We start from the raw sequence: 20,402 nt of genomic DNA, 5'->3' as shown, positions 1-20,402 counted from the left end.
CCCAGGGCGTTTCTGAAGGTCTGAATCTGCCGCTTTTCGCCGCCGCCGTTGGTGCCCAGCTCCTCCCATGATCCTTTCAGCGCCACCTCGATGTAATGAAATCCGCCTCCGGCTCTCCTCAGTGCCCCCTCCTCCTTTTCAAAGATCCCGCGCGTGCGCACAGGCCTGTGCCTGATGCGCCCGTGCGGACTTTTAGATTCTGCCTCGTGGAGCGAAGTGCGCATTCTGAGGAGAGCCGGAGGCGGATTTCATTACATCGAGGTGGCGCTGAAAGGATCATGGGAGGAGCTGGGCACCAACGGCGGCGGCGAAAAGCGGCAGATTCAGACCTTCAGAAACGCCCTGGGCACCTTATCCAGAGGATATCAAAACTACACGGCGGATTTATCTTATAACAACAGCTTTGTAATGACAAGGGCACCATGGAGAGAACAATAGTTTTAAAAGGGGGGGTTAGAAACTGGTGACAGAGTCCCTTTAAAGGGGACGTGTCGGCACCAGTCTAACACACGTTGAAACATGGAGGCAGCATAATATTTCCTTAAGTCCGGTATCCCCAGACCCCCCCTTTCCTTCGGGACATGCAGCAAGGATCTAGACATCCTTGGATGCCTTCCCGCCCAAATAAATTTGAAGAGGTCACGGTGAGCAGAACTGAAAAAACTAGCTGGTATATGGATAGGGAGGGTTTGGAATAAGTATAACAGGCGTGGGAGGACATTCATTTTGAATATAGCGCACCTACCAAACCAAGTATATAGGCCTTTGGACCATCTCTTTAGGTCCACCCTAATCCGACTCAATAGGGGAATATAATTCCTAGAGAACACTTCCTTCAGATCCTTGGGGATCATCGTGCCCAGGTACTTGATGGCATCTTTCGTCCACCTGAAAGGTAAGGAGCCCGCCAGATCTGCCTCAAGGGAATTTGGAATGGATACATTAAGGGCCTCGGATTTTTGTAAGTTAATTTTCAAATTAGACAAGTTATGGAACTTCTGAAATTCCGTTATAAGGTTGGGGAGGGTAATCCTGGGATTTGTAATCATAAACAATAAATCATCAGCGTAAGCTGCTATCTTAAACTCCTGATTCCCCACTACCAGACCAGAGATGTCAGGGTTTTTCCTTATCGATCTCAGAAGGGGCTCTAAAGTCAGGATGAAAATTAAGGGTGATAAAGGGCAACCTTGACGGGTGCCATTCCTAATTTCAAAGGGAGGCGAGAGCACTCCATTCACTTTCGTGGACGCTGAGGGGGAGGAGTAGAGAGAGCTTATCCATGATAACAGAGGACCCTCGATACCCACGTGGCTAAGTACTGCAAATAACCAAGGCCAACCCACCCTGTCAAACGCCTTTTCGGCGTCAGTAGATAAAAGACACAGGGGGGAGCGTTGTAGCTTGGCACAATGAATCAGGTTCAGCACTTTCGTGGTATTGTCTCTCGCCTCCCTTGAAGGGACAAATCCAACTTGATCAGTATGTATGAGATCAGATAGGAAGGGGGATAAACGTGTAGCCAAAATTTTTGCAAACAGCTTAATGTCCACATTAAGCAGAGATATGGGACGGTAACTAGCACAGGCGGTCGGGTCCTTACCTTCCTTGTGGATCACAGTAATGTGAGCATGTAACATAACCCTTCGGGAGGGGAGTACCAGAGCTCACATTGTTCAGGGCGTTAGTAAGAGGTGTTTGAAGAAGGGAGAGATATCTCTTATAGTATGAGGCCGGAAGCCCGTCAGGACCCGGTGCCTTACTAGGTTGCATTGACTTTAGGGCTACACCTATCTCCTCAGTAGTAATTTGGCTATTCAGACCCTCAAGGGCCTCACTCGGTAGTTTAGGTAAACCTGAAGCTGACAGGTATGTACTCATGACTGAATCCAATGACAAACCAGCTTGGGTAGACTGCGGTAAATTATAAAGGTCTCGATAAAAGTGGGCAAAAGCCTCCGTTATGGAATTGGGGTTACTCAGAGCGTGACCTCTCGGAGGAGTGATACGGGGAATGTAATTCCTAGCTCTCTGTTCCCTCAATGATCTGGCCAGTAGCCTGCCACATTTATTACCATACTCGAAGAAATGTCTTCTACCCTTGGATAAAAGAAAGTTTGTACGGGTGTCTAACTTATCCTTGAGTTTACATCTGGCTAGTATAAGAGCTGAACGAGCCGATTGCGCATGAGAGCGTTTATGCAACTGCTCCAAATCCGAAATTTCCTTCAGGATTTGAGAGATTTCTAGTGCCCTTTCCTTCTTACGCCGAGCTCCATGTCTAATGAACTCCCCTCTAATCACACACTTATGGGCAGCCCACACCGTCAAAGGTGAGGTATCATTAACCTGGTTTTCCTCAAAATAGCGGGAAAGAGCTAGGTCAATGTCTTGCGAGATTACCAGATCCTGCAATAACGACTCCTTAAGACGCCACTGCCATGATCTAGCCGTAGGAAGAGGAGATTTCAAGGAGACATGCAGCATGGCGTGGTCAGAGAAAGTGATAGGGTCAATTGAGGAGGAAGCTATTAGTGGAACAGCCGAGTGTCTAATTAGAAAGTAATCCAATCTAGAATACACATCTCTAGGGGCCGAGTAAAACGTATAATCCCTGGTTTCCGGATTGACTGTACGCCAAACATCTATCAACTGATGAGTATGGAGAAGGCTCCTGATACGGCGGATATAGGAGTAGGCCAAGTGAGAGGAACCTTTAGATACATCCACAAGTGGATCCAGTGCGACATTCAGATCTCCTCCGACCAATAGAGTGCCTTCAGCAAAATCATCTAATTTAGATAGAATTCTAGTCAGGGCTCTCAGTTGTTTTGTGTTAGGAAGGTATATGTTAGCCAAAGTATACACCTGGCCACCTAATTTACCTTTGACAAACAGAAACCTACCGGTATCATCCAAGCTCGAATCTAGGAATTCCCAGGGAGTAGATCTGGCAATAAGGATACTCACACCCCTAGATTTGGATAAGTCGTAGCAGCTGTGGTAGGCATCTGGGTATCTGGGGGAACTAAATTTCGGCATAGAGTCTTTGCGAAAGTGGGTCTCCTGGATGGAGGCAATCTGCACCTTTTTACACCATAAGGCCTCTTTCACACGGGCGTCATTTTTTTGGCCCGGCTAAGAGCCGGGTGTGTTGCGGGAAAATGCGCGATTTTTTTCTGCGCAAGTGCAAAACATTGTCATGCGTTGCACTCGCGTGAGAAAAATCGCGCATGTTTGGTACCCAAACCCGAACTTCTTCATAGAAGTTCGGGCTTGGGATTGATGTTCTGAAGATTGTATTATTTTCCCTTATAACATGGTTATAAGGGAAAATAATAGCATTCTGAATACAGAATGCATAGTACAATAGTGCTGGAGGGGTTAAAATAAAATAAAAAATAATTTAACTCACCTTAGTCCACTTGTTCGCGAAGCCGGCATCTCCTTGTGTCTCCGCTGCTGATGAACAGGACCTGGGATGAGCTGCTCCATTAAATACCGGTTAAGGACCTTCGATGACGTCACTCCGGTCATCACATGGTACGTCACATGATCTTTTACCATGGTGATTCACCATGGTAAAAGATCATGTGATGACCGGAGTGACGTCATCGAAGGTCCTTAAGCTCTATTTAATGGAGCAGCTCATCCCAGGTCCTGTTCATCAGCAGCGGAGACACAAGGAGATGCCGGCTTCGCGAACAAGTGGACTAAGGTGAGTTAAATTATTTTTTATTTTATTTTAACCCCTCTAGCGCTGGTTTACTATGCATTCTGTATTCAGAATGCTATTATTTTCCCTTATAACCATGTTATAAGGGAAAATAATAATGATCGGGTCTCCATCCCGATGGTCTCCTAGCAACCATGCGTGCAAATCGCATGGCATCCGTACTTGCTTGCGGATGCCATCCGATTTTCACACACCCCATTCACTTCTATGGGGCCTGCGTCACGTCAAAATCGGACATTATAGAGCATGCTGCGATTTGCACTGAACGTACAAGTGATGCGTTAAAAACAACGCTCATGTGCACAGCCCCATAGAAATGAATGGGTCAGGATTCAGTGCGGGTGCCATACGTTCGCCGCACGGATCGCACCCGCACGGAAAAGTCGCCCGTGTGAAAGGGGCCTAAGAGCCGGAGAATGGAGGAACGTTTCTCAGGCGTATTCAGTCCATTGGCATTGATGGATGCGAAGGTGATTTCAGACATGACCAAGATCTGTGGAAAACAAAAAATAAGGGAGAAAACAATCGGGGGGGGGGGGGGAGAGAAAAAGACGAGACGGGAAACAAAAGGTCAGACAAACCACACTAACAGACTAGATCAACAGGTACCAATACGCCAGAAAAAGAAGGCGAGCAATCAGAACTGGCTAGCCCAGTTCAGACAAAACTAATAAGAACCAAAACAGTGGAAAGTGGTATCCACTATGCGACTCTTGGAAAGCCCAAAAAGAAATGAGCGAGCCAAGACTCACGGACCTAATAGGGGTTAAGCAGAGCAGACTATGAGGCTACCCTTTCCCCCAGGCCCAGAATTTGTTTTTAAACATTCTGGTGCAAAGAACAGCAATATAAAGGAATTGGAAGGAGACACAGGAAGACAGTGAGAGAAAAAGATAAAACACACTGTCCTCTGTGTCTGCTCCCCATCTCTTGTATTTATTGATGATGTGACTGCTGACAAAAGCAGCAGGATGAATTCTGAAGTGTTTCAGGCAATATTATCTGCTCATATTCAGCCAAATGCTTCAGAACTCATTGGACGGCGCTTCACAGTGCAGATGGACAATGATCCAAAGCATATGCAAAAGCAACCAAAGAGTTTTTTTAACGGAAAGAAGTGGAATGTTCTGCAATGGCCAAGTCAATCACCTGACCTGAATCCAATTGAGCATGCATTTCACTTGCTGAAGACAAAACTGAAGGGAAAATGCCCCAATAACAAGCAGGAACTGAAGACAGTTGCAGTAGAGGCCTGGCAGAGCATCACCAGGGATGAAACCCAGCGTCTGGTGATGTCTATGTGTTCCAGACTTCAGGCTGTAATTGACGGCAAAGGATTTGCAACCAAGTATTAAAAAGTGAAAGTTTGATTTATGATTATTTATTATGTCCCATTACTTTTGGTCCCTTAACAAGTGGGAGGCACATATGCAAACTGTTGTAATTCCTGCACTGTTCACCTGATTTGGATGTAAAAGCACATCTTGTTTGTTTCATTTCAAATCCATTGTGGTGGTGTATAGAGCCTAAAATGTTAGAATTGTGTCAATGTCCCAATATTTAGGGACCTGACTGTATGTTTTTGTGTCTTGTTCTTTTTTTGTTTAGTTTTCTGCACACAATTCGGGGATTTATGAAACTGTCTAAAAGAGAAATCCTTTGCGCCCACAGTAACCAATCACAGCATAAGTTTATTTCCTTATAGTGCTCTTGAAAAATGAAAACTGTACTGTGGTTGCTATGGTTTTCATAAATCTGCCCCACCAAGTGTGTCTTACCAAGAGTGTTTGTCCTTCCATATTTACCCTACAGACCTTTAGCTAACATCGGGAGGTGGCGTTTTTAGAGCAAAAATGCGACTAAAACCCATGAAAGTGCAGAAAAAAACACAAACTGTGAAGGCAGCCTAACTGGGTCAAACTAATACTATTGTATAAAGTCACAGCAGTATTAGCAGTGGCCATATAGTAGGTCATACAATGCCCAACTACTGGAAGACAGTCCACAGCCTGCGGCTCAGATTTGTGGATGATGCGCAACTGACATGCTGCTGAAAATTGGAAGCTTGAGCTAATAATTTTATAATTATTCTTATTAGTGCCCTTATCTCCCAGGTTGCTGTACATATCAAAAGAGGAGTTTACATATAGTACATAACATGAATGAAATATTAAACTATGCAAGTAAAATACACATGAGCAGACTGAGGGACCAACTGGTAAATTAGACAGGCTTACTAAGGGAAGGGGAAAGAGACAGTAGGGGCAGGCAGGAGTTGCTAAAGTAGCGGAGGCAGGGTTATGGCAGGTTTCCAGCAGGAATGGGTTTCCAGTTTTCTTTTGAAAGTTTGGATGGTGGGAGAGAATCTGATGTGTAGGGTAACTGAGCTACAGAGTAGTAGTGATGCAGGGGTCAAATCTTGTAGATGATAATGGGAGAAGGAGACAAGAGAAGAGTGGAGAAGATCTTGTGTGAGAACTGGAGATTACATCTCATGGGGAAAGGATGAAGACCTTAGGGATGATATGTATGGAGGTGATAGGTTGGTATTTTTAAATGAATTCACTACACAAAGGTTAACTTGTGAAGGAACTGCCAGAGGGGAGAGGGTAAAAGAGGAACGAGAGAGACATGGTTTCACCAGGCAGTGGAGTTGGAAATGGATTGGAGGGGTGTGTTAAAAGGTGGGTCACAGAGGAGTGTGCTGTAGTCTAGGTGGGATATGATGAGGACATGCACAGACATTTTTGTTGACTCAAGGTTGATAAACAAGCAGATTCCTGAAAATGGGATATTGATGATAATCTAGAACTCTGGATAGCAGAGATATAAATCTGAGTGCTATCAGCATAGAAGTGTTTCTTAAAGGGAACCCGTCACCATGAAAATGCAATGTAAGCTACAGGCAGCATGTTATAGAGCAAATCATTTTTTAAATAATTTTTCTCCTCTAGAGCTTAGGTGTCTTTTCGGGTGAGTCTTTTAAAGCAAAAAATAAGGTATATAAAAAAAAAAACATCCATGTCCTTCTTCTCCTCACTGTACTTTGGCTATAAAACAGCTTGGAGTTGAAGGTGTCTTCCTACTGTGTCCAGTCAGCAGTAGGATAGGATGAATAAGCCCAGCCTATTGGCTAAGCAGTTCCCCTGAGCTGATCGCTAACCGAAGATGGAACTGACCAGCAGATTAACCCCTGTGTTCTCTGCAGGCTAGCTACAAGTCTGTTTGTCATTGTGTAGGATTTTCTGTTTGTTCCTGAAACAAACTGTGGGGCAAGTTTCTCCTCCATTATTTCTAGGTTTGATGTTCCTTTAACTCACATGAGATTAATGATGTTATGGGCTGAGTATTCTGACAGGATACCGATACTAATCTTTATTTTATTTCTTCAACTTTCTGTCCTATTGTTAGGTCCAGGTTATTTAATTTTCTCAAGGTGTTTATGGTTTGGGTTGTAAGATTGCTAAACTTGTTGCAATGTATGCATTTTATTGTGTGTTTTAGTATCTGGACTTTATAAAGATTTTTTGCTTTTTGTTCACTTTGTATTCTGTACAGAATACACAATCTTTATTTACAGCTGGGAAAGCATTCCACAAAAAAAAAATATTCTAAGAAAAAAAACACAAGCCCTTCTGTACAACAGAAACTAGTTTTACCAGACACTGTTAAGAAATTTAATGAGGGTTGGACATCGTCCTAGAAAAACATAGTAAAATTCCTCTGGCATTTACTTGACCTAATGGGTGCCGATTACCAAGCGCAGAAAAGTCCTAAATGCAGTGCCAGAATTAACTATGCTACTATAATTGTACTATGAGCATGGCAACCGCATCTCAGTCCTATGCTTCTACTCTTGTAAGATTAGCAGTTTTGTTACTGTAACGTGTGCTTGTATTTCTGAACTTTTAGATGCCATTTTACTTTTAATGTGGCATTAATGTCTTCCGTGTAAACCGCTAGAAAAACAGGGGACGTCAAATTTGTCAACTTATGTTTGTCCCAGGAGGCGCACAAAATGGTTCGGGAAGCTAACGTAAAACAGGCCACAGCAGAGAAGCAGCTCAAGGAAGCACAAGGAAAGGTATGTGTTAAAATGTAGTGATCTCAGATTATCAGACCAGAGCAGAATTTTACCTTTTGGAGTGTTGCATTCTGATGATTTTTTATTTTTTTTATTGTTTTTGTTTCTCAGTCTACCCCAATTTTTTTTTATTTTTTTATTTTTGTGGGACGCATGGGGCTTTCTTTCTTATTACTTAAAATTAGAATGGATATTCATTTTGTAAGTCTTATGCCGTTACCTACACGGTAAAATTAACCTGTCAACTGTCATTAGGGATAAGCGAATTTTATATTTTTAAGTTTGGGTTCGGGTTGTGGTATAATCTGTGGTATAACGCAATTCAGATTATACCACAACCCGAACCCAAACTCAAATTTCAAAATATGAAATTCACTCATCCCTAAGTTATTATGATTACAACAATACCACATTTATAGTTTTTCCTTTGTTTTAATACTGAGAAAAATAAAAACTTTCAACAAAAATGTATTTTATCTTTTTATTGCCATATTTATTTCCCCAAATCTTTTTAATAGTTACATCTACGGAGCTGTCTGAGGGCTCATTTTTTTGCGGGGTGATCTGTAATTTTTATTGATACCATTTAGGAGTGTTGTATGACCTTTTTTTTTTTTTATCACTTTTCATAAAATTTTTGGTGAGGTAAAAAAAAAAAGCGATTGGACATTTTTATTTTCTGTTACGGCATTTACCATACAGGATAAGTACGTTTATATTTTAATAATATGAGCACTTTGGAATGCGGGATGCAAATGATCTTATATATATTTTTTAATTTTTACTATGGGGAAAAGTGGGTGAATTTTTATGATTTTTTTTTTTATTATCCTTTTTTTTTTTTTTACATTTATATTAAAGGGGTTGTCTCATCATAGACAATGGGGGCATATTGCTAGGTGCGGATCCCACACCTATATCGAGAACAGAGCCCCGCAAGCTGGTGACTGGAGGACTCCGGGCCAGCCGCCACCAAGCACACTACCCATAGAAGTGAATGGGAGCATACTGCGCCTGCGCGGCCCCACTCCCATTTATTTCTATGGGGCCGACCGACGAAAATAGCCGAGCCAGCACTCGGCTATTTTCGCCGGCCCCATAGAAAATGAATGGAGGGTGGCTGCGCGTGCACAGTGCACCCTCCTTCACTTGCAGGACTCTGTTATCGATATAGGTGCGGGTCCCAGCGGTGGGACCCGCACCTATAAGACAATGGGGGCAAATCCTAGCGATATGTCCCCATTGTCCATGATGAGACAACCCCTTTAAGTCCCCTTTAAGGGGTTGTCTCACTTCAGCAAATGGCATGTTGTCAAATATGTGTGCTTTTACATATGATATCTCTATAGCACCAAAATCCCTATTTTAGCTTTGGGATGGGTTCACATCGCAGTTTTTTTTCCCGTCCTGATCCGTCAGAAGAACAGAAAACAAAAAAACTAACAGAAAAACTGATAATGGATGCTTAAAATACAGGATCTATTTTTTCCTTTATTTTTCTGACGGATCAGAAGAAAGGAAAAATAAACGGTGATGTGAACCTGGCCTTATATGGATCTCCCTCCCTTAGCTTTAGACACACCCTCTGTTTTACTTTTTAATATATTTTTTTTTTTTACTTTTTGTTTATATTATTTTTTATATTTTATTGTATACTTTTTTTTTCTATTGGGCACGTTATCTATGTGTGCTCTGCTGTCCCCATATACAAATCACTGATAACAGTGCTCTAATGGTCACAGCCCAGAGATTACTTTTACTAGTGACCTGAATGGGACAGACCTGCATAGAAGAAGCAAATCATGTAATCTGAACCACCCTGTTAATTTACATAGTGTGATCTGAAAGGGGTTAATAGGAGCCACAGGTCCAGGCACGTAGTTTCGGCACCCAGACCACTGGCTATTAATTACAGTCATGCCTGACTTCCCCCTTTAGCAGGCCCTCTGCAATAGTCGGGAATAGTGGGACCATAAATATACAGACGTTTTACAGATTGACCCTCTGCATACTGCCATATATATATGTCACCCGGTTTGGGTTAAAGCATACTTTTTACCAAGGATCTATGTGCTTTATTTTTCAATATTTTTTCACAGACATGCAAAATTTTAACATGGCTCCTTCAGTACTTCCTTCTTTTTATCATATAAATGTATTCATCTTGTTTATAACCCATACCTAATAAGGTGTCTATACATATTAGGTGACTTGTCAGCAGAACCAAACAATCAACTCTTATGTTGTGTCTTAAATCTCCACTGATGGCAGATGTCAGGGAGGTGGATCAGACATGTTGAATTTCAACTGATCCATTTGTCCTCAAGGGAAAAAAGGCACCGCTAGAGGCAATAGCTTACTCCCCACTCCTACAGCTATATGAGGTGTATGGCCACCTTTAGAAAAATTTGTATGAGGTCAACCCCAATGTCTTTTGTTAGCAAGCAGGAGTATTGGACATGGCAACTTCTGGAAGGTAACATCCCTGCCTGGAAGCAGAGCATTTGAGGTCAGAGGAGATAGCGTATGTGTGTAGACCCCCTGATGTATGCGCTGTTTATGTGTGTCATGCCTGAGATCTAGGAGAATTTTTCAGGTACAGAAGGAAGTGATTAATGTCATGTTATTATAATTTAATTTGTATATCTTTTGTCTTTTGGTGTCTCTTATTATTTTTTAATAGATTGATGTGTTGCAAGCAGAAGTTGCAGCCCTTAAGGCTCTTCTGTCCACATCTCCAACCTCTCCAACAAAAGAGTTACAGCCAGGTGGGAAGACTCCATTCAAGAAAGGCCATGCAAGGAACAAAAGCACAAGCAGTGCTATGGGAGGTGGCACTCTGGACCTTACTGTAATGCAGCCAATTGTGAAGAAATGTAAGGAGGTAATGAAAACATTTATCTCTGGTATTATGAATACGTTTAATATTAAAAATTGCCGATGTCAGTCACTATAATGGTTTGCTATTCTCTCGTAAGGCAACACTTCTCATTGATGACCAGTTTTACATCTGTAGAATAACTAATTCTTGTGTATTTTGAAGTGTACCCATAGTTGCAGCACTACTCATGTATAGTCCAATATGATAGTGGCAAATTTATTTTAAGAATCTTTTAAAAATCTGTAAACAGCTATAGATTTTATGCCAGTTTATAATCTACCAGTCTAAGGGCTTATTCAGACGACAGTAGTGTTTTGCTGATCCGCAAATTCCACTTCTGCAAAACACGGATGCTGGCCCGTGTGCGTTCCGCAATTTGCGGACCGCACATGGCCTGCACTATCTTAGAAAATGCCTATTCTCGTCCACAGTTGCGGACAAGAATAGAACATGTTCTATTTTTTTTTCGGGGCCATGGAACGGAACTGCAGATGCGGACAGCACAGTGTGTTCGGTCCACATCTTTTGTGGACCCATTCATACGGCCTTGTGAATGGGCCCTAAGGCCTCTTTCACACATCAGTGTTTGGTCAGTGATTTCCATCAGAGATTGTGAGCCAAACCCAGGTACGGCTCTAAACAAAGAACAGGGGCAGATCTTTCCCTTATATCTTATTTCTCTGGAGGCTCCAATCCTGGTTTTGGCTCCCAATCACTGATGGAAATAACTAACCAAAACACTGACGTGTGCATGAGGCTTAATGCCGAGAGGTTTGATTTTATAATGCTGTTCTTCAATTTTACAGGCTGACCCATCCCTTTACAATGAATTCAAAGCATGGAAGGAGGAGCCACTTATGGACAGAACATGTCAGTTTTTGGAAAGGATCTATCAGGAGGATATCTGTCCCTGTTTATCATTTCCAAAGAATGAGGTAAGTACTTCCATTAGGTGTATTTCCTTCCTGTTAGACCTTATAATAACACTTTTTATACCGTTTTTGTACTACTAAAGATAAAGGGGGAGATGTATCATCCCCTTACGCATGGATTCAGTGTAGAAAAATTGAAAAAGCTGGACTTTTTAACTGCCTGTGGCAATTCTGAAAAGGGGGCATTTTGAGGGTGGGATGTGGTATGAGCTGGAGTAGATTACAGCCTGGACTGCCCGAGGAGGCACCGTATTTTTTTACCTATAAGATGCACCGGCCCATAAGACGCACCTAGGTTTTAGAGGAGGACAATAAGAAAAAAATATTTTTCATTAGACCTCAGGTCAGACCACCAATCAAACCCACAATGTTAATCAGAACTCACCTGACAGGCCCAATCAGACCCCCAATGTTAAGAAGACCCCAATCAGACCTCAGATCATACACCAATGTGAATGACCCCCAATCAGACCTTAGATAAGAGCCCCATGCCTCTCATCACCCCCCCCCCCCATATGCCTCACATAAGAGCACCCCCCCATATGCCACAGAGCACATAAAATAAAACACTTACCTCTCCTGCTCCAGACGCCGCCGCTCCTCTTATCCAGCACACTCTGTCTTCCTCCGCTGCGGCTGTGATGTGACCCAACGCGCACAGCCTAGGACCAGGAATTGGTGAGCGCAGAGCCTTCACCGCTTCCCAATCCTCCGGTACTAATGAGCACTTCCATAATGGAAGTGCTCATTAGTATTCAACCCATAAGACGCAGGGACATTTTTCCCCCCACTTTGGGGGAGTAAATGCATCTTATGGGGCGAAAAATACGGTAATCTATCTTGAGGCCTGTTCCTTGTTGTAAATTAAATGCCTGTTTCAGCAGCATAGGGCCCATCAAGACCAGCATAGCATGTGCTGGTCTTCATGATTTTCTTCTTCAGTATTGATTTCCCAGGGAAATTAACTTTCAGATTTTAAGTGTATATTCATATTTACAGATTTGAATATAAGGCTGCTACACCTCCGTGAACAGGAGTGGGAAATCCTGCTTCATTGGAGGGGCAGTTTAACATTTGTATTGTCCCACGTGGAAACCTCTCTGCTGTTAAGCAGTAATGTGAAAAGATCATTCTTAAACTGTTCAGGAAAAGTAGAGTAGAGGATGCGATCAATTGTATTATATGAATGTCACTCAATGGTGTTTTTATCTTGTAGCTGGCAGCAGCTGTACTGAAAGCTGTTGAAAATAACACTTTGAGTATTGAGCCTGCAGGCCTTCAGCCCGTTCGGTTTGTGAAAGCCTCAGCTGTTGAATGTGGAGGACCAAAGTAAGTAATAAAAAATAAATTGTGCTTGGCTGTCTACGCTAGTTGTGTGGACTTTGAATGGAGGCGTGCAGGCTTGATTGCCTCTTCATTCAAATTCCTCCTGACTGTGATCCTGCAGGGAGGGTGCTCTGGACCTCCATTCTAGTGATCAGTGGTGATCCCAGCAGCGGCACCCCCAGCAAACATACATTTGTCACCTATCGTGTAATGAATGTCATTTGTGGAAAAAAAACATTGGTGCACTGGCACTAATAGAGCTGGGCAGTTTGTGGAAAGTAACATCCTCAGCAGTATACAGATTCATTTTTAGCTGCCTATACTCCACTTATCCTGCTTGATGGGAAGGTGGTTCTGAGCTTTCTGCTTGCAGTCCTGCTGTATTATCCACATTGCTTCCATGTGTGAAGGTTAGAAAAAATAGCATGGTCCAAGTTAGTCAGAAGAATCTATGTGATGTTAAAGACTTTGTGTTAAAATAGAACACAAATACCTTTATTAGCCAACCAGATAATTTACGTTTGCAAGCTTTCAGAGCACAGCAGTACCTTCATCAAGCAGGCTAACAAATAAATGCATGATTTACAGGCTAGCCTGAGGGAACTTATAACTCATAACTACTAATATACGGTAACTAATAAACTGTTTCCTTACCTTACCTGTACTTCTACGGGAATGAAATGTACACACTTTGGTATCTTGAGACATAAATTTGGTCAAATTTATTTACAGTAGGTGTGCCCTACAGAGGGCCCTGCTGTACTATCAAGTTTCTGGAATGGGATGACCGAGATTCTTAGATGCTTTTATTTCGGGGATATAAAATGTTAAAAGCAGGTCTTTTAGTCTGCTTTCATAAAGACATTTTTTGGTAATTGCCTAAACATTTTTGTCATTACTAATGTATTACTATTATGTATGTTTTTCAGAAAATGCGCTCTGACTGGTCAAACAAAACCTTGTAAGCACAGAATCAAACTTGGAGACTCCAGCAATTATTACTATATTTCCCCATGCTGTAGATATAGGGTGAGTAGGGGGAGAGTGTTTGCCCTGACGATCTTACTACTGTAAATGTATAGTCATTTCTTTTTCTTTTTTTTTACAGATTACCTCTGTATGTAATTTCTTCACTTACATTAGGTACATCCATCAAGGACTTGTAAAACAGCAGGATGGTGAGTAAATATTGTGGAATTAAGACAAAACATTGCTGACACTCATTGTCAAGTAAAATAACGCACCAAGAAGCAGTTGTTGGAATTGAATGAAACTTTCTATGTGTGAATGTAATGATGATTTATGTAAATGATTACAATATTAGAGCAAAATAATAAGTTTATTAGAAAACTGTACAATTGTAAGGAGGCTCTAGCCTGATTGCAAGATGAAATATGGTTGGGCATGGATGCATACAGGTTCCATATGATATCCTGCAGCACATTTCCCCACAGATGTTGCAGCTAGGGCTACTTTTACACTTGAGGCAGAGTGATCCGGCAAGCAGTTCCGTCGCCGGAACTGCCTGCCGGATCCGGCAAAACGTATGCCAACTGATGGCATTTGTAAGACTGATCAGGATCCTGATCAGTCTGAAAAATGCATTAAAATGCTGGATCCGTCTTTCCGGTGTCATCCGGCAAAACTGATCCGGCATTTATTTTTTTCACCTTTTTTTTTTTTCATGCGCAGACCGGAAGGACGGATCCGGCATTCTGGTATTTTAAATGTCGGATCCGGCACTAATACATTTCTATTAAATAAAATGCCGGATCCTGCATTTAGGAAAGTCATAAATTTTTTGGGCCGGAGATAAAACCATAGCATTCAGCGGTTTTATCATTTGCCTGATCATTCAAAAAGACTGAACTGAAGACATCCTGATGCATCCTGAACGGATTACTCTCCATTCAGAATGCATGGGGATAAAACTGATCAGTTATTTTCCGGTATTGAGCCCCTAGGACGGAACTCTATGCCAGAAAAGAAAAACGCCAGTGTAAAAGTCCTGTAGATTCTGCACACATGTCACTACTAGTGGTGACTGACTGCCATATGGGATGGCTCCCCAGATCATCACACAAGCAGTTGAGTCAGTGTGTCACTCCACAGAAAAGGCAGGATTATAGCCCTCACCATAAGGCCTACATACTCTAACTCGACCGCCGTGGGATCCCAAACAGAACCTGGATTCGTCTCTAAAGACAATATGGTTCCAGTTCATAGCAGTCCAGGTTTCTCGTTCACGACACCACCTGCAAATAAAGATGACGGCCAACTGACAATTGCAGGGCACATAATGGGAGCCTTGACTCCGAAAGTGTTTCTGCTGAGCTCCTGGAAATGATCCAGCAGAGACAATGGTGTGTATGGATGGTGGACACCGGGTGCTGCTTGTGCCTGTCAGCGGATCAAACGATCCTCTCTACTGGAGGTCTGTCTGTCCATCAAGCTTGTTCACTGTGTGTGCCCTCGCATAACCACTGCTATCAACACCTCCTAACAGCTAGGTCAGAAAATGACCATCCTGCTTCTTTCAGTCCCCCTCTCAGAGTCTGTCAATTGGGAAAAATGTCTTTAAAAGGTACACTACCCAAAAGTAGCCTCTGAGAGCATTTTTTTTTTATCAGTGAGTGTACATTGAATTCATATTGTATTTGTATTTCAATGTTCCAGTATTAAAAGTCACATTTCCTGTTTTACAATTAAAGATGTTCTAATGTTTATAGAGAATAGATTATCTTAATCCCAATGCAAATTACTTCTATCTGCGGTGAAACACACCATCATAGAGCTCACTGCCACGCATGGTGACACTAGTGGTGAAATCTCACTCAATTATAGAGGTCTTATGGAAATGCAATATAAGAAACATCCCATGCAACTATATGAGAAATGGAAGCTAGAAGTTTCAGACTTGACCGAGCAGATGTGGGAGGAAGTGTTACATGATTTCCCTGAGGTAGCAGTAAGTGAGGCTCACAGGGTCTCTCAATTATATTTGCTCCATAGAGCATATAGAACCCCAGTAGTGATGAAGAAAATGGGATATCGAGAAGATGACTTGTGCCTGAGGTGTGGGGTGCCAAATGCTGATTTAATACACCTCATGTGGAATTGTCCACGGCTAAGGCCTCTTTCACACTTGCGTTGTCCGGGTCCGGCGTGTACTCCCCTTGCTGGAATTACACGCCGGATCCGGAAAAACGCAAGTGTACTGAAAGCATTTGAAGACGAATCCGTCTTCAAAATGCTTTCAGTGTTACTATGGCAGCCAGGACGCTATTAAAGTCCTGGTTGCCATAGTAGGAGCTGGGAGCGGCATACTTACAGTCCGTGCGGCTCCCGGGGCGCTCCAGAATGACGTCAGAGCGCCCCATGCGCATGGATGACGTGCCATGCGATCACGTGATCCATGCGCTTGGGGCGCCCTGACGTCACTCTGGAGCGCCCCGGGAGCCGCACGGATGGTAAGTATGCTGCTCCCCCGCTCCCCACTACACTTTACCATGGCTGCCAGGACTTTAGTGTCCCGGCAGCCATGGTAACCATTCAGAAAAAACTAAACGTCGGATCCGGCAATGCTCCGAAACGACGTTTAGCTTAAGGCCGGATCCGGATCAATGCCTTTCAATGGGCATTTATTCTGGATCCGGCCTTGCGGCAAGTCTTTAGGATTTTTGGCCGGAGCAAAAAGCGCAGCATGCTGCGGTATTTTCTCCGGCCAAAAAACGTTCCGTTCCGGAACTGAAGACATCCTGATGCATCCTGAACGGATTTCACTCCATTCAGAATGCATTAGGATAAAACTGATCAGGATTCTTCCGGCATAGAGCCCCGACGACGGAACTCTATGCCGGAAGAAAAGAACGCAGGTGGGAAAGAGCCCTAAGACGTTACTGGACAGAGTTGTGGGAGTATTGACCACAGTGTTCCGCATAAAAATAGATCCGTCAGCACTGATATGTATTATGGGGTGTGTGAAAATAGGGAGGAAACTAGCTATTATACATATTCTATACCAGGCAAGCCAACTTATTGCATACTATTGGATTGCTTCAGCCCCCCAAAGGTGCAGGAACTTGTAGATAAGGTCCATAATTTGATACAGTTGGAGAGATTCGTATACCAGAAGAGAGGCACCATTAAAAAATTTGAGGCGATATGGAACTCATGGATGACACATTACAATATAACTTAACACCCTTTCGGTTTAATAGGGCAATCGGTAACAGGAGACATGTTTGCAGGATGAGGAGGTCAGGAGTGAGACTCTGACAGGGCCTGTAGTCTAGAAACGATGGGGTTTGAAGTAGAAATGTCGAGCGAAGGTGGCAGCTAGACAGAAAAGTTTTTTTTACTAGCCGAAAATTGTACACGATGAGTGCATGGGAATGTGATGATAGTCTAATTGTGTGTAAACAGCAGAAGACACGATCGAAGAACCACACAGTCAAGAGATAAGATATGAATCTGAACTTTATAGGAGAACCTTTAACAGAAACGTTACTATGGACAATATGTTGCAGACCTGGAGTGGGTGGTCTTGGGGCGGTTGGAATAGGTGCCCGATTGCTTGTATTCCGTTGTTTTTCAAGAAAAATGTTAAATAAAAATCATCTGATTTAAAAAAAAAATTACTTCTATAGATTATGGTCGAAAATTGTATAAATGCATACTTTCCAATTTTGAAGCTATATTGTATATATGTATATATACCGTATATATGTATTTTTATCATTGAAAGTCAGTTCATCCTCAAAGGAGGACTTAAAGGGAACCTTTCATCAACTTTATGCTGACCTTACTGAGGGCAGCATAAAATAGTGACAAAAATGCTGATTTCAGCGGTGTGTCACACATCAGCTAAAAGTAAGTGGTTGCCGAGAACCTGCATCATAATCATTACAGCCCAGGCCTTGAAAAGAGTCAAATCTAAATGAGAAGAGTCCTGGTTATTCATAATCTCCTGCTCTCTCGCCCATCTGCTGATGATTGGCAGTTCTCTCCTAGAAAGAAAGGGAGAAAACTAGGTAGAAGACTGTCAGTCATCAGCAGGTGGGCAGGGAGAGCAGGAATTCATGAATAACCATGACTCTTTTCAGGTGGCCATGACTCTTTTCCAGGCCCAGTCTGCAATAATTGTGATATTGGTTCTCGGCAACCACTTACTTTTAACTTTTAAATCACAGACCGCTGAAATCAACCCACTTCTGTCTACTTTATGCTGCCATTAGTATGGCAGCAGCAGACCACAAGTGCCACAGAGACATCCTACACCAGATGGTAAAATATGTGGATGTAGAATAATATATAGAATAAATAGTTATAATATTAGCTGCACTACTGTGGTGGATGCAAACAGTAACACCTGACTAACCCTCACACTGATGTTAAAAATGAGACATTAGCCAGTATATCCTTATATTAAGGACATACCTGACCCTGCACACCACGCCAAGGTGTCTCAAGTGGCACGGGACCTAACGCTAAACCTACCTGTAACCATATGGGTAGTACCAGGAGCCAGTGGGCAAATTACAGCAGCGTAAGGTCCGACTCGCAGCACAGCTCCCAGTTTGACTAACCACACATACAATGGGAGGAGGCTTAGATTCCCACCCATGGCTGGCTGATATGTTGCAGGTCTCACAGGTGCACCTAAATGCTGCCTATGGATGGTAATCAAGGCGCATTTAAATTTGAGTTTATACACCTCCAAAAGTAAATATACGATTTAAATGACAAAAATACGTGGTCTCAAAAGGCAGGGAATGCTCAACCCCAAATGCAGTTGTGCATTTATGCTTGGGGGAGCAGATACTGTGCTTGTGGTCTGTTGCTAACGGGGATCCCCAGCAAAAAATGCATACAATGGAGGATGCCAGCAGCAGACCACAAGTGCCACAGAGACAATCCTACACCAGATGGTAAAATGCCATTAGTATGGGCAGCATAAAGTTGATATATTTCAGTGGACCGCGCAGTTTCTACCAGTAACCTCTTCCTCCCAGAGTCATCCAACTTTATACACACGGGTAAAACATCGATTCCCACAGACGTCTTCTCACCACTAAGAGCTCTGTGGAATGCCAAAAACAGCACTGATAGTGAAGTATTGTGGTCACTATTCACACACACTTGCACAGGTTGTACTTACAAGCGTAGAAGAAAACACATGCACATCAATCAGAGTATTCATTTCTCTATTCCTGTTGTACTTTGCACCCTTTAGTCACCGCTGCAAAGGAAGTGTGCTCCAAATAGTGAAGTCCTGTAGGATTCTACCATATAAATATTTATTACATTCACAAGCATAGCTGTATAAAAGCATACAAATCACATGTTCATTTGGCTGATTTTATGTGATTTATATGCTTTTATACATCTATGCTTGTAATGTAGATTATTCATATGACATATGTATTTCTGTGCATATATTTATAATTTTTTTTCTTATTTTTACAGCTGATCAGATGTTTTGGGAAATTATGCAGTTGAGAAAAGAAATGTCTCGAGCAAAGCTTGGATTTTTCAAAGAAGAACTTTAGGACACTAAAATAATATATCTAGACTTTTTTTTTCAAAAACATGAAGGAAGAAATACAAATGAATAGTGGTAACACAGGGATCTGCATATGTAAGCCACCGTAATAACTCCATATCACAACATATTTATACTATGTTCTTTGTGAGCTAAACTCCGTAGAGTTCATGTGGTATTCTGAAATTGACTTGTCCTGTGTGCGCCTGATATGACTGGCTGCTAAGATTCTGGTAAGCATTTGCAGGCATTACATCTGTAAATTATTAGTGACATCCAGATTTGAAGAAATAAACGGTAGTTTGAAGTATATCTTGTTATTTCTGTATTTTTGTTGAATGTCTGCACTTGGGGCTTTAAAGGCCTACATGAAGGTTTGGAGCTGTGACTCATCGTTCGGGTATCTAACTCCACTTAAGCATTTCACTGGGCTTTTTTATTTTGCCGCTACTTTTTGAAAGGTTCATGTCCTACAGAAGCAAAACCAGGTGGGGCAAATATACATACGTCAGTCTTGGTGAAAAGTCAATTGGCGTAGAATGCGCACGAGTCTCTTAATAAATTTGGTGCATTAGCAGTTAACATCACCGATATTTTGCAGGCAGGATTTTTTTTTTCCATCTAAAATAACGGATCTCTGATGGAAATGGCTCAAACGGATGCCAACTGTGCATAACAGATACTCGGGATCCTATTTTTCTTTATTTTTCTTTTCTGACGGTTCAGAAGAACGGAAAAATAATGGTGATGTGAAATCAGCCTAACTTAAATCTGCTCCAGCTATGAATTTACATAGATTTGAAGTATCATTTACACCAGTAAAGTGAAAAGTCGCAAATTATGGCGTAACGATGGTGTGTGCCATAATTTGCACTTGTTTTATTTCATAAAGGTGAAGT

At 42.3% G+C, this 20,402-nt stretch overlaps 1 protein-coding gene across 1 annotated transcript in view; it reads left to right on the top strand.

Moving 5' to 3' along the window:
* Positions 1-19,813, top strand: part of LOC122925797 (RAB3A interacting protein) — a 71,907-nt gene extending 52,094 nt beyond the window's left edge. Inside the window, exons 5-11 of the mRNA XM_044277152.1 lie at positions 7,743-7,820; positions 10,504-10,704; positions 11,508-11,636; positions 12,850-12,962; positions 13,889-13,988; positions 14,068-14,137; positions 19,428-19,813. Of these exons, the coding sequence (XP_044133087.1) occupies positions 7,743-7,820; positions 10,504-10,704; positions 11,508-11,636; positions 12,850-12,962; positions 13,889-13,988; positions 14,068-14,137; positions 19,428-19,510 (774 nt within the window). The 3' untranslated portion in view covers positions 19,511-19,813. The remainder of the gene's footprint in view (positions 1-7,742; positions 7,821-10,503; positions 10,705-11,507; positions 11,637-12,849; positions 12,963-13,888; positions 13,989-14,067; positions 14,138-19,427) is intronic.
* The last annotated feature ends 589 nt before the right edge of the window (positions 19,814-20,402 follow it).

The sequence above is a fragment of the Bufo gargarizans genome, chromosome 2 (assembly GCF_014858855.1).
Source record: "Bufo gargarizans isolate SCDJY-AF-19 chromosome 2, ASM1485885v1, whole genome shotgun sequence".
Classification (NCBI taxonomy): Eukaryota; Metazoa; Chordata; class Amphibia; order Anura; family Bufonidae; genus Bufo; species Bufo gargarizans.
The sequence above is the reverse complement of the archived record's forward strand: the minus strand, read 5'-3'. Positions and strand labels throughout refer to the sequence as shown.